The 12,400-nt window shown below is 41.8% G+C and overlaps 2 protein-coding genes across 2 annotated transcripts in view; both read left to right on the forward strand.

Moving 5' to 3' along the window:
- Positions 1-2,571, forward strand: part of LOC135768853 (uncharacterized) — a 61,311-nt gene extending 58,740 nt beyond the window's left edge. The window contains exons 17-19 of the mRNA XM_073813806.1: positions 959-987; positions 1,096-1,152; positions 1,273-2,571. Coding sequence (XP_073669907.1) covers positions 959-987; positions 1,096-1,152; positions 1,273-1,311 — 125 coding nt within the window. The 3' untranslated portion in view covers positions 1,312-2,571. The remainder of the gene's footprint in view (positions 1-958; positions 988-1,095; positions 1,153-1,272) is intronic.
- LOC135734278 (uncharacterized) overlaps positions 1-12,400 on the forward strand; it is a 201,258-nt gene that overhangs the window by 78,119 nt on the left and 110,739 nt on the right. The window lies entirely within an intron of this gene.

Genomic DNA, 12,400 nt, shown 5'->3' on the forward strand with positions numbered 1-12,400 from the left:
TGGTTTTGTAATTATGTTATCTTTACCTAAACTTATTCAGAGAAATAACGCTGACCGTGTAACTTAATATAAACAAACTTTATTTATACCTGTGTCATTTACAGACACAGCTGTATTTCTGAATGGCCTGAGGCCGTGGTTAAGCGTATTTGAAGCGAGAGTATTTGATGACTGTATAATACATGCCGAGAGTATCTCACACATGAACTGTGTTGTATGTTTGTGTGTTGTTGTGAAGCTTGTATTTGATTGACAGTGGGTTAAACAAACTGAACATATGCTGTTACTGTGCTTTCATACCGCCACTGGCGAGAGCGTCAAAGTGGCCGGAAGTCATTCATTTTCAATGAGAGTACAAACAGCAGCGCGTCATGTACAGTGTGAGCTTTTAGGAGAGTTGAAATCAACTCAACTTTATGGTAATTGGCTATGACGCGGTTAGGTGGCAACCAATCGGAAGGCAGAAACTTCGGCTTGAGAGGATTCCAGAGAAAGCATTTGAGTGACAGAGCGTCCACTACATCTTTTCTATAGCATCGTTGGTAGGGCAGCCAGAGCTTTTATTGACGCTCTCGCCAGTGGCGGTGTGAAAGCACAGTTAGACTCTGTTCAAGAGATCTTCATCTTTTTTCATCTCATTTCACTCAAAAAATCAGTCATTAACTTTCTTAAAATGTGAACATCTTTAAACAGAATCGGTGATGATGTCAGCAGTAAAATATTTAGTTATGTTTACTTTGAATCCTCCCAATATCTAATAGTAATGACTAATACTAATTAAAGGACAATGATTATGAGTATTATGTCAGTGTGGGTCATAGTGTAGTCATACTGCAAGATAAGGTGTCATTGTTCATCACAGAGTATTACCTTATACACACAGTACCTGTTAGAGACACCTGACATATTACGGAGTCTTTCTCCAGATCTTACTAAATATCTTTCTCTGATCTTACAGAGATTAAAACATGTCTGCAGTCGTGTCAGGTTAGTATCATTTATAAAGCTTCAATGATCTGAAACTTTTAGCTTCATATTAAGTGATTCTACAAAATATATAAAATATAATAACCTGTTTTTCTTTTCAAACAAAAGACAATGAGATGTAGACAAAATTCAGCCAGAAAATCACAGCAGAACCAAGAGTCACCGGTGAGGATCTTATAAATTTTATTGGTTTTACAGTTGACCTGCAATGTAAGGAAATAATTTACATTCTGTTATATAAAGCAAAGAGACTTATTAACATTGTTTAAAACTTCCTGCACACAGCAGAATCCGGTGACAGTCGAGCTACTGGATCAAAACTGAACCATGACATGAACTCAAACATCTACTGAAGACTGAAAATCAGAGGACTGTTAGAAGTGAAGTTATAGAAGAAACTTCAGACTCAGATTAAGTCTGATTCAGTCATCTCACAAACATAATGAACAACAACGAGAGAAGATCAACACGTTACAGATGTTCCTGTATAGTTCAGTGGTAGAGCATTGTGTTAACAGCGCAAAAGGTCATGGGTTCAAACCCAGGGAACACACATACCTATAAAGTGTATACTATAATGTTTACTTTGTAATGCACTGTAAGTCGCTTTGGATAAAACTGTCAGATAAATGCATAAATATAAATATACAAACAGTGTGATTGTCTGATCAAACACTCATGAGATCTAACAGACTAACCACCGGTTTCAAAGGCTTAAGGCTAGTCCTAGACTTAAACACATGTTTGAGATGTCTCCACTGAAAATACCTTGCACTGACAGATCTAAAAAAATAAGCCAGTGCCATTGATTTGTCTCACACCAGTAACTTTTTCTAAGGTATGTGTAACTGATGTAAATACTAAGTTGGCTTGATCGTTCTTTTGTTTTTCTTTTCTCTGATGTATATATTTCTGTATTGATATATTTGTTTCCTCTAATTCATTATTTATTAATGTAACACTCTAAAAAATGTTGGGTTATTTTCAACCCAGCATTGGGTCAAAAAGGCAGGAGGCCTAGCCTACTGAGTTATATTTAATCTAAGCTGGGTTGTTTCAACCAAAAATGCTGGGTTGTTTTAACCCAATGTTGCATCAAAAAAAAAATTGGGGGTTATTTTTAACCTAGCTGCTGGCTTCTTCACCCAACATTGGGTTGAAAATAACCCAGCATTTTTTTAGAGTGTACACTTTTGACATATGTGTATTTGAGATGAAGTAATGAACTTCACAAAATTTTATTTCATTGTTCACAAGTTTCAATATAGTAAAAATGTAGTGGAACTTATCTTTGAATATTTGTCTGGGGAGGTTGTGTCATTAGCGGACGCATCCGAGATTTCCCAATGGAACATTTTTTTTTATAGCAATGGCGGATCATGGAGCCTCTCAAGAGTTTCTGGAAGTTCCTGTCAGCTCCATAGAGCTGCAGCAGAAAAGACTGAATTTGATGAACTTGTAAGTTTTAAGACTTAAGACGTTTTAAAAAATAAAATTGTATATGCAATACATGTGAATCAAATCACTTTTTGCATCAATGCATTTGTAGTGGATTATTTCTTATTAAAGGAGCGGTGAATCAAATACTCAATTTTAACTTGATCATTTGTTATATAAGAGGTCATCATACTTAAATGAACATCATGCAAGTTTCAGAACTGAAAACGTCTGTGCTACTGAAATATAACAGTTTTTGGCACCAAGCCAGTAAAACGGCCGAGTGAGGAATTCTGAGAAATATGACGTCAAATTAGAATTGAAGCACCTCCCCGAACCCAAAAACAATGATCACTTTTGTAGCCCCGCCCACAGCTTCGCGTAACACACGTGTGTTTCAACAATCAGTAAACATGTCTTTAAAGATTGCCAAATGTAACCAACATGACTTTTAAATACATTTTTTTCTGAGAGACTTTTATTTTGACGCGGTGATATGTTATGATAGAGTAACCATGGAAACGGAGTTTCAGTTTTCGGTTGTGGAAGAACCGTCTATGGGAAGAACACAGACGCTGGATAACAGAGGCTCAGAACATAATATTAGGAATGCTTGGATAAAGTTTGTTTTTGAAGAAGTTCCAGCTCGCGTTTGGAGTGTTTGTTTACTTTGTGTACCGCGGATTTATTTGAAAAGAAGTCGATGCTGGATTTGCAGAGAGACTGTGATTAAAAGCACCACTAATGTTGCATCTGACAAGAATGACACAGCAGTATACACAGTAAGTTAAACCTTTTACTTTATTTAAGTTACTGCGATTCACTATTGCTTTGTTAGAAGAGATCGCTTGATATGTTCTGTTGTAACATCCATGTCTAAACACGTATGTTGGACTGTTTTAATTTACTTAAAACATTAAACGATTAATAAAGGTACAACACTTAACAATACGACTGTAATTTAAAGGTAGAAATATACAAAGTTAGTGATAAGGAAGGATTTACCAGCTGCAATTTAGATTCTGATGCCCGCTTACTGTGTTGTATACGGTAATTTAGGCGAGATGCGTTTGAAAGGTCAAACATTCAACAAAGCTTTTTTTATCATATAACTGTGGTATGTAACGTTACGTGTGTGTAAGGGCAACCTCACAAGCGCAATAGAAATATACAAAGTTATTGATAAGGATTTATCAGCCGCAGTTTAGATTCTGATGCGCGCTAACTGTGTTGTATACGGTAATTTAGTCACGTTGAGTTTAAAGTTTTGTTTATACTTTACTATACATATTGTCATTTATGTGTATCATCTTTAGCAGCCAGAATCTTTTGTGGCTCAAACATATATGTGTTCGGCTGCTATTTTTTACACATTAATGTTTTTAAAACATACATGTAATGACGGGGAATGAAGCTGTCCAATCATAGCAGTGGGTGTTTACGTCCAGGTCTTCAATGCCCCCCCCCTTCAAACAAACCATTTCTTCAGAGAGCCTCAGAACCATGTTACAAAATAGGCTATTACTTATTGCTTTTGATGTTTTTGAATGTAAAAACCATGCGAACATCATAAGTAGACATCAGACAACAGTATAAAATAATAAAACCGACAAATTCACCGCCCCTTTAAATTAGTGTACCGTGTTTCCATAGAATTTTGAGAGACTGTGGCGCTGATGACGTCACATCCAATTAGCATATTTGTGACGTCATCACGTCGTGTTTGCGGTTAGTCTATTGTTGGCACTTAAAAATCTGTTTTCTACTCTCTGTCTGATTTTACTGTCATTGTTTGTTATGTTGTATTTTAACACAACTGAATGCTATTTTCACATATTACCTGTTCTGTTGTCAGACATAAAGAAAGAGTATAAAATGGTGACTAAACACGACCCAATGACACCTTGGGCCCTATTTTAACGATCTGAAACGCAAGTGCGAAGCGCAACGCGCAAGTGAGTTTGTGGGCGGATCCTGGGCGCTGTTGCTATTTTCCCGGCGTGAGAAATAACTCTTGCGCCGGGCGCAAATCAATAAGGGGTTGGTCTGAAGTAGGTTCATTATTCATAGGTGTGGTTTGGGCGTAACGTCAAATAAACCAATCAGAACGCTAGCCAACATTCCCTTTAAACGCAAGGGCGCAAGTTCCATGGCGGGTTGCTATTATTATGACGGATTTACCAGGCGCACGCCAGGAGCGGTTCACAGCCGAGGAGACCGACGTCTTTGTACCATTGTTTTGATTAAACACCAGGGGCTCTATCTTGCACCCAGCGCAATTGACTTTGTCAGTGACGCATGTATCATTCGTATTTTGCGCCGGCGCACAGCGGGGTTTTTCCCTCCACAGATGCACGTCAGCAAACTAGGGAATGAACTTGGTCTCCCTGGGCGGTTCAGCGCAAAAAGGAGGCGTGTTGCGGCGCAAACCATCTCTTATGCTATTTTGCAGTTTCAAAAAACAATTGCGCTACTAACCAAAAAAAACTAGTCTAAAGTCAGTGGCGCGTTGCGCGTGGTTCATTATGCTATTTTAAGGGCGCATGCTTGACCATAATGTATAGCGTGCACAACGCGCATACACTTTGCTTATCTAATCTACACAGATGCAACAGTTATTTTTGCAAATCATAAATTGTTACACTTAAAAATATTAATACACGAGATAAGGGGAATCATAGTGGTGAGCATTGTGGTGATAGTTTTTATTTATTCTCATGCAAATAACGATTAAAATATTTTCATAACTTTGTTGTGTGGCTGTATTACGTTTATTTTATGTAAATAATAGTTAAAATGTTTTCATAAGAAACCTTAATGTATATGAACTTGATTTGTAAGAGTACTTTGGGGTTGGACCTTGCTTGCGTTTCTTGGGTCCGATTTCAAAGCCCCCAAACCCTTTCAGCGGTGAGGGTGGACGCAGCGATGTCCTCTGCTGGCGTCAAGTCCTGAGGCAGATCCACCTCCCGTTACACGGCGTGCCCGATTTATGCTGGCAAGCGTGGGATTCCCCCGTACAAGGACGTCGGTCTCCTCGGCTGTGAACCGCTCCTGGCGTGCGCCTGGTAAATCCGTCATAATAATAGCAACCCGCCATGGAACTTGCGCCCTTGCGTTTAAAGGGAATGTTGGCTAGCGTTCTGATTGGTTTATTTGACGTTACGCCCAAACCACACCTATGAATAATGAACCTACTTCAGACCAACCCCTTATTGATTTGCGCCCGGCGCAAGAGTTATTTCTCACGCCGGGAAAATAGCAACAGCGCCCAAGATCCGCCCACAAACTCACTTGCGCGTTGCGCTTCGCACTTGCGTTTCAGATCGTTAAAATAGAGCCCAATAAGTTACTTTCGTAACCCCGGTTCTCTGAAACATCGAGTGGAGAGATCCACCTATGGGAAGGACATCCGTACCTGACCTCTACAGAAGCATCCAATTGCACCAAGTCTGGCTTGACAGACAGAAGCGCGTAGCCAATGCCAGGTAAGACCACACCCTCTTACCTGACGGCATATAAGGCGTATCCGCGCTGCTGCTCCTCAGTAAGTGTATTCGCTTCTCGTGCGGCAAGCGGGGCAAAGCTGGTGGATCTCTCCACTCGATGTTTCAGAGAACCGGGGTTACGAAAGTAACCTATTGTTCTCTTTCATCATCTCGTGTTCGAGATCCACTTATGGGAGAGACATGGACAGCTCCCCGATTGCCCAACACCCTACTGTGAGGTATGACAGCCAGTACAAAAAAGGACGGTCACCCCAGGGGGGCGGTGCCCGACACATCCCATAATCATGTACCCTACTGTATGCACATACATAGCTGCCGTGCGCATGCAGGGTAGAAATATGTATAAAGCACACCCCATTGAAACCCATCAATGCAAAAGGCAAACCCGGGCAGGAATGTGAATGCATGCTTGGTAACATTAACGAGCTCACCGGCTCATATGCCCTTACTCTTACTATAATGTGACAACAGTAAGGAAAAAAGGGCACACAAAAGTGAAGGGTTATGATGACCCTACACCTAAAACGGAATGTGCTACTGAGGTTTTAGTAACATCCAACCGATAATAACACACGAAAGTGTGAGGGAAAGCCCAACTCGCAGCAGAACAAATGTCTTGCAGTGACACTCCCCTGAACAAAGCCCAAGAGGTGGCCACGCCTCTCGTAGAATGAGCTCTGATATTCCCAGGTGTTTGCACTCCCTTCGATTCGTATGCCAAGGCAATCGCATCCACAAGCCAATGTGAGAGGCGTTGCTTAGAAACGGGATTCCCTCTATGGGGGGCGCCCACGAGATAAAGAGCTGGTCACTCTTCCGGAAAACCCTAGTCCTGTCAATATACGTCCGTAATGCACGAACAGGACACAGAGCATTCAGCCTCTCATCCTCCGAAGAGGAAAAAGGCGGAGGGTGAAAAGCAGATAACTCCAGCACCTCCGACGTGAACGCAGGGAAACACTTCGGCATAAAGGCCGGATTAGGTTTAAGAAAAACCTTTTCTCCACTTAGAGAGAAATTAGTGCATGAAGGGTGTACAGAAAATGCATGCAGTTCGCTCACATGTTTAGCTGATGCCAAAGCTAAGAGCAAAGTGTCGTGGAATTTTAGCCGCATCAAATAATACTCACTAAGAGCAAAAGTCAAGGATCACACAGACACACTGTTAACAGAATTTTCTTTGTCTGAATTTAATATATATATTTATATTCTGCAGAATAGGCTCTCACCCCCGTGGTGCTAGAAGTTTAAAAACCTAAGAGCCCCGATTACAAAGTTGAGCACATATTTATAGTAAGATACTGAAAAACACAGTCATCCCATCTCCGCCCATGATCCAAAGATTTCATCATAGTTCCAGCGTCACTTAGAAAATAAACCTTCAATTTATCAATGACTAAGAAACATATCAGTTGAAGCACATCTTGTCAAATAGAAGAAATTATTTTGTTCTCAGTGAAACTCTACCATTTACTGAGTTTTTCCACTTGTTCATCATTTGTTACTTATGTCATTCACTAGCCCCCCTTTATCTTATCTGGTAGGACTTTGCATAATGTTCTAGTCTTTGGACATTTTACTACTGAACAGATGGAAAGAACAGAAATCTTTCACTAGAACAGAAGAACAGGATTTTCCATTTAACAATTATAAGTTCATAAACTATAATTAAAAATAAAATAAAAAAATCTTCCACTACACTCCTCCCTTTTTATGATTTATTCATTACTTCATGACTCTCATCGTTGCATAGGGTCTTTTGAATTGTACTGAAGGTGTTGAGCACAGTTAGAGTTGGGGTCGTGCGCCCTTGATGATTCCTTTGGATTTGTGGTGAAGAAGTTGAGCACAGTTATAGTTGGGGTCGTGTGCCCTTGATGATTCCTTTGGATTTGTGGTGAAGAAGTTGAGCACAGTTATAGTTGGGGTCGTGTGCCCTTGATGATTCCTTTGGATTTGTGGTGAAGAAGTTGAGCACAGTTATAGTTGGGGTCGTGTGCCCTTGATGATTCCTTTGGATTTGTGGTGAAGAAGTTGAGCACAGTTATAGTTGGGGTCGTGTGCCCTTGATGATTAATTCCCTCTGTAGATTCGGGTATGGTAGCACCACACCATGCAGTCGGTTAGTCATCCTCCCTTTGGATCACCCCTTGGATTCCAGCACCAACCCTTCGGCAATGGGCAGCGTGCACCCATGTGGCACGCTCTGCGATCTTTACGGCAGTATGAGTTGTCAGCAGAACCTGATAGGGCCCATCCCACCATCAGGCTTTCCAGGATTTCCTCCTGAGGTTCTTTACCACCACGTAATCCCCTGGTTTGATGTTGTGTAATGGTTTTTCTACTGGACGGGGTAGGGCTGCTTTAACCTGCTTTGGAGATATTTTGAAATACAGAGGACATAGAAATACAATACTGCAACATGTCATTTTCATTTTGAAGAGTATCGCCTGTCACCGTGGTCCCCATGTGTCAACCTAGGAAAATGGGAATAAAATGTTTAGGTAAGCAAGGTTTTTGATTTGGACCCATCCAAATCCCTTCAGGAGTTTTGGTTGCTCCACACGATTTCCATAGAGCTATTTCTGTTGGAAGAGAAAATGTTTGCATGCTTATTAATGACTCCTGTGGTGTTTCAGCTTCCTTTTCCTGGGAAATCTGTGTAAGAGAAAAGTCTATGTTAGTAGAAATGAGAGATGCTTCTTTTGCAGCCGCGTCCTTGCGTGCATTGCCTCTGGATACCACGTCCTGTTCCTTGGTGTGTGCTTTGCATTTGCACACAGCTATTTGAGAAAGGAGTAAAATTTGTTATAGGAGAGAAACTGTCAGTAAAATCAGCAGTCAATGTAAATGGTTATAGATTGATTATTAGCAATTTTACAAGCTTGTGTTAGTGCATGCAATTCAGCCACCTTTGCAGATTTGTGAGGTGGTAAGCATCCAGATTTCACTACTTCAAAGTCAGACACAACTGCCCACCCCATCCTATTTATGCCTCTGTCATCTCTGGAAGAGGAACCATCCACATAATATGTGAGGGTGCATTTAGGTATGGGTGTGTCAGCAAGGTCAGGCCTTGGTGTGCATACTTCCCGCAGGGCAGACAAACAACAATGTGGTGTACCTTCACCAGGTGTAGGTAACAATGTCGCCGGGTTAAGCACTGTGCATCTTTCAACTGTGACATTAGACATCTGTAACAATGCACAGGAATAACGCAGCCATCTTGACACAAAACCAACAGACGCAGCTGTGCGTTTCCCACAAACTCACTGCTGGCTTGTACAGCTTTTTCCGCAGCTGCCACTGCCCTGAGACATCCTGGTAGGCCCCTGGCCACCGCATCAAGGCGTCCTGAAAAATATGCAACTGGTCTCAACTTGTCACCATGTTCTTGTAACAAAACAGAGGTCATACAGCAATTCCTTTCATCCACTGTTTGCTTTTTTGGATCTGGCAACCCCAAAGTGGGTGCCTGCTGTAATGTCTGTTTTAGTTCCACAAATGCCCTTTCAGCCTTCTCTGTCCATTCTACCTTCTCTGATGGTGCAAAAGGTTTCTCATAAATCATGTCATGCAATGGTTGTTGCATTTCAGAATAGTTAGCAATAAAAGTCCTGCAATAAGATGTCATACCCAAAAATGACATCACTTGTTTCTTTGTAATGGGTTTTGGTATGTTAGCTATCGCCTCTATTCTCTTTGGAGAGAGAGTCTTACCCATTGGTGTAATTTCATGTCCAAGAAAGGTTACTTTCTGGACAGAGCACTGTACCTTCTTGGGGTTGGCCTTGTGGCCTTCCTCAGCTAGATGAGTGAGCAGCCGTATGGTGTTGTCAGTGCACGACTGCTGAGTCGGTGCCGCCACCAAGAGGTCATCCAGGTACTGCAATAAAGCAACATCATCATCCAACACAAGTTTCTGTAATGAACAATGCAATGCAGAGTTTGTAAATAGTGCGGCTCTCGCTGTACCCCTTAAATGTAAAATCAAACCAGAACTGGCTATCAGAATGGACAGGAACTATGAAGAATGCACTTGAAATATCCACTACAGAAAACCACTGGCCTTCAGCTGGTATCTGTGAGAGAATTGTGTAAGGGTTTGGCACGTGAGGTGCCCTTGTTTGTACTGCAGCATTTCCTGCTTGGAGATCTTGAACAAACCTCCACTCTGTGGGCTGACCTGCATCCCTGACCTTTTGTACAGGAAAAATGGGTGTTCTCACAGGTGAGTGTGGGCAGGGAATAATTATCCCTTTTCCAATAAGGCCTAAAATACTGGCCTTATCCCCTCAAGCGCCTCCCTTTTCAGAGGATATTGGGGTTTACATGGTCTATAATCACTCTTTGGGGTGATAGTTACTGGTTCACACCCTTTAATCAAACCCACATCATACTTGTCTTTAGCCCACAGGTAATCAGGTACATTGTCAAGAACTTTTTGCGGTAAATCAATACTAGCACACGTCATGTGTACTGACAAACTGTTTTGTGAGTTGAAATCTGCAGAAACAGCTTTCTGTATTACAACTCTCTCTCTCTCAGCAATTGAAAAAGCAGCATAATCTCTTCTGTGTGCTGATAACTGCTCTGAGAACTGTATGCTATCTGCCAATGGTTCCCAATCAACAGCCTCGCTGCAGGCCTTTGCAAATTCACCTGCATTTCTAACGGCTGACTAGTATTTTTTGCAATGGAGATGTGGGGTACTGAATTGTCAAAATCAAAAATTTGTTCCTGCTTTCCTGTCAACTGAACGAGTGCCACACACCATGAGTCATTCCAGCATATATGGGTTAAAGTCAAAACCCTCTGTCTTTACAGAAAACCATTTCTCTTGCCACTCTCTTTCTGTTATGTCAACAACATGAGCTTGTGCAATGCATGTTTTCAGCTGGAATGACCTCGCTGGCTTGTGGCAATTTTATCTTCCCTTCAGCATGCAACTCTTCATTCAGAAAGGCTCATTCATACACATATAACAGAGACATACACATAGATGACATTCTGGGATCCCAACAAGAAATATTCAGGCCTTGGTTGTTACATAAGATGCTAGCATTCATTTTACACATCAAATCCCTCCCCATGAGGTTTACCGGACACGCGTCAGATACAAGGAACATATGCATAAACTCATTACCGTCATGCATACAACAGAGTGGAGCAGTAAATTCTTCCCTCACTATATGCCCCGTAGCACTCATAGATGAGGTAAACTGCCCACTCAAGGTGACAAATGGGAATTCATCTTTGCGTATGACAGAGTGAGTTGCATCCAGAGTCTACCATAAACAACCTGTCCCTCAAACATTATTTCTTCGAGAGGCAGTTTAGAGTATGCCTCTCGTTCAACATCAAGCAAAGCAAGTTCTTCATTGCATAGAGCGTTTCTTTCCCTTTCACACACATCAGAAAAAACAGAATTAGCAAGCAGATAATATGGCATTTGAACCGCAGAAAAAACAAGATTGGACTTACCCGCCTCCGTACGATGCTCCCCTTCCCCCTCCTGGCTTCAGTCGCCCCTTTCTTTACACACCGGCAGGTTTCCCGTGCTCCCTTGGGATTCCGGTGTCCCTTTAGTTTTCAGGAAATGGAAACATTGGTTTTTCAAATGTCCTTTCTGTCCGCAATACCAGCAAACATTTTCTTTCGGATCTCCTCTCCTCTTCTCTCATTCTCTCTGCTGCCCGTTCTCTCGGGAGCGTTGTCCTTGCGAAGAGAAATTGCGTTGTTATGTTGTGGCTGTGCCCATTCTCCTATCGTGGCAAAAGCTTAAGATAGCTGTTTCTCTGGTGAACGGCTTCTCTGCTGTTTCCTTAGGCCTTGCCTCCCGTTCCGTCTTTATCTGAACATCATCTTTGTCCTCTTCAAAAGTGCTGTCAAGGATGTGGATGATCTCTGATTCTGGTCCACGTGGCAGTTCTTGCATCGGCGGTGGCGGGGGTGCAGAAGGTGGTGCTTGTCGTGCTGGCTGTTGTATCTGTGCGGCTTGTTGAGCTGGTTGTTGTATCTGTGCGATTTGTTGAGCAGGTGGTGGTGGAGGGCGACGTTGTGGAGGGGGTTGGAGGTCATCGTCCAGAAGCGGTACCCTTGTGAATTGGAAATGTACCCCAGGTGGGGTACGTGCAGGTGCATAGGGAGGAGGAAAAAAAAAAAAAGAAAGTTAGGTTCATCATGTAATGAATCTGATGTAGGAAAAACATTTTGCTTAATGTTTAGCTCTGACTTAGTCTGAGTCAGTTCGTCCTTGGTCTTTATCTTACTCTGTGCTCTCATTTCTCTGCCATCCGCAATGATTTTTCCCTTAATAAAATGAGTGCTTTTACACTCAGTGTTCCTTTAGGAGGAAAATCATACCTTTTCTCCCAGATTTTACGCTTTCCAACGCCCCCGTGCCCTTTGATTTGATCACTCGAGCATACACGCCATTTTCCAGATCCATTGACTTTGTACTCCCT

The sequence above is a fragment of the Paramisgurnus dabryanus genome, chromosome 3 (assembly GCF_030506205.2).
Source record: "Paramisgurnus dabryanus chromosome 3, PD_genome_1.1, whole genome shotgun sequence".
Taxonomy (NCBI): domain Eukaryota; kingdom Metazoa; phylum Chordata; class Actinopteri; order Cypriniformes; family Cobitidae; genus Paramisgurnus; species Paramisgurnus dabryanus.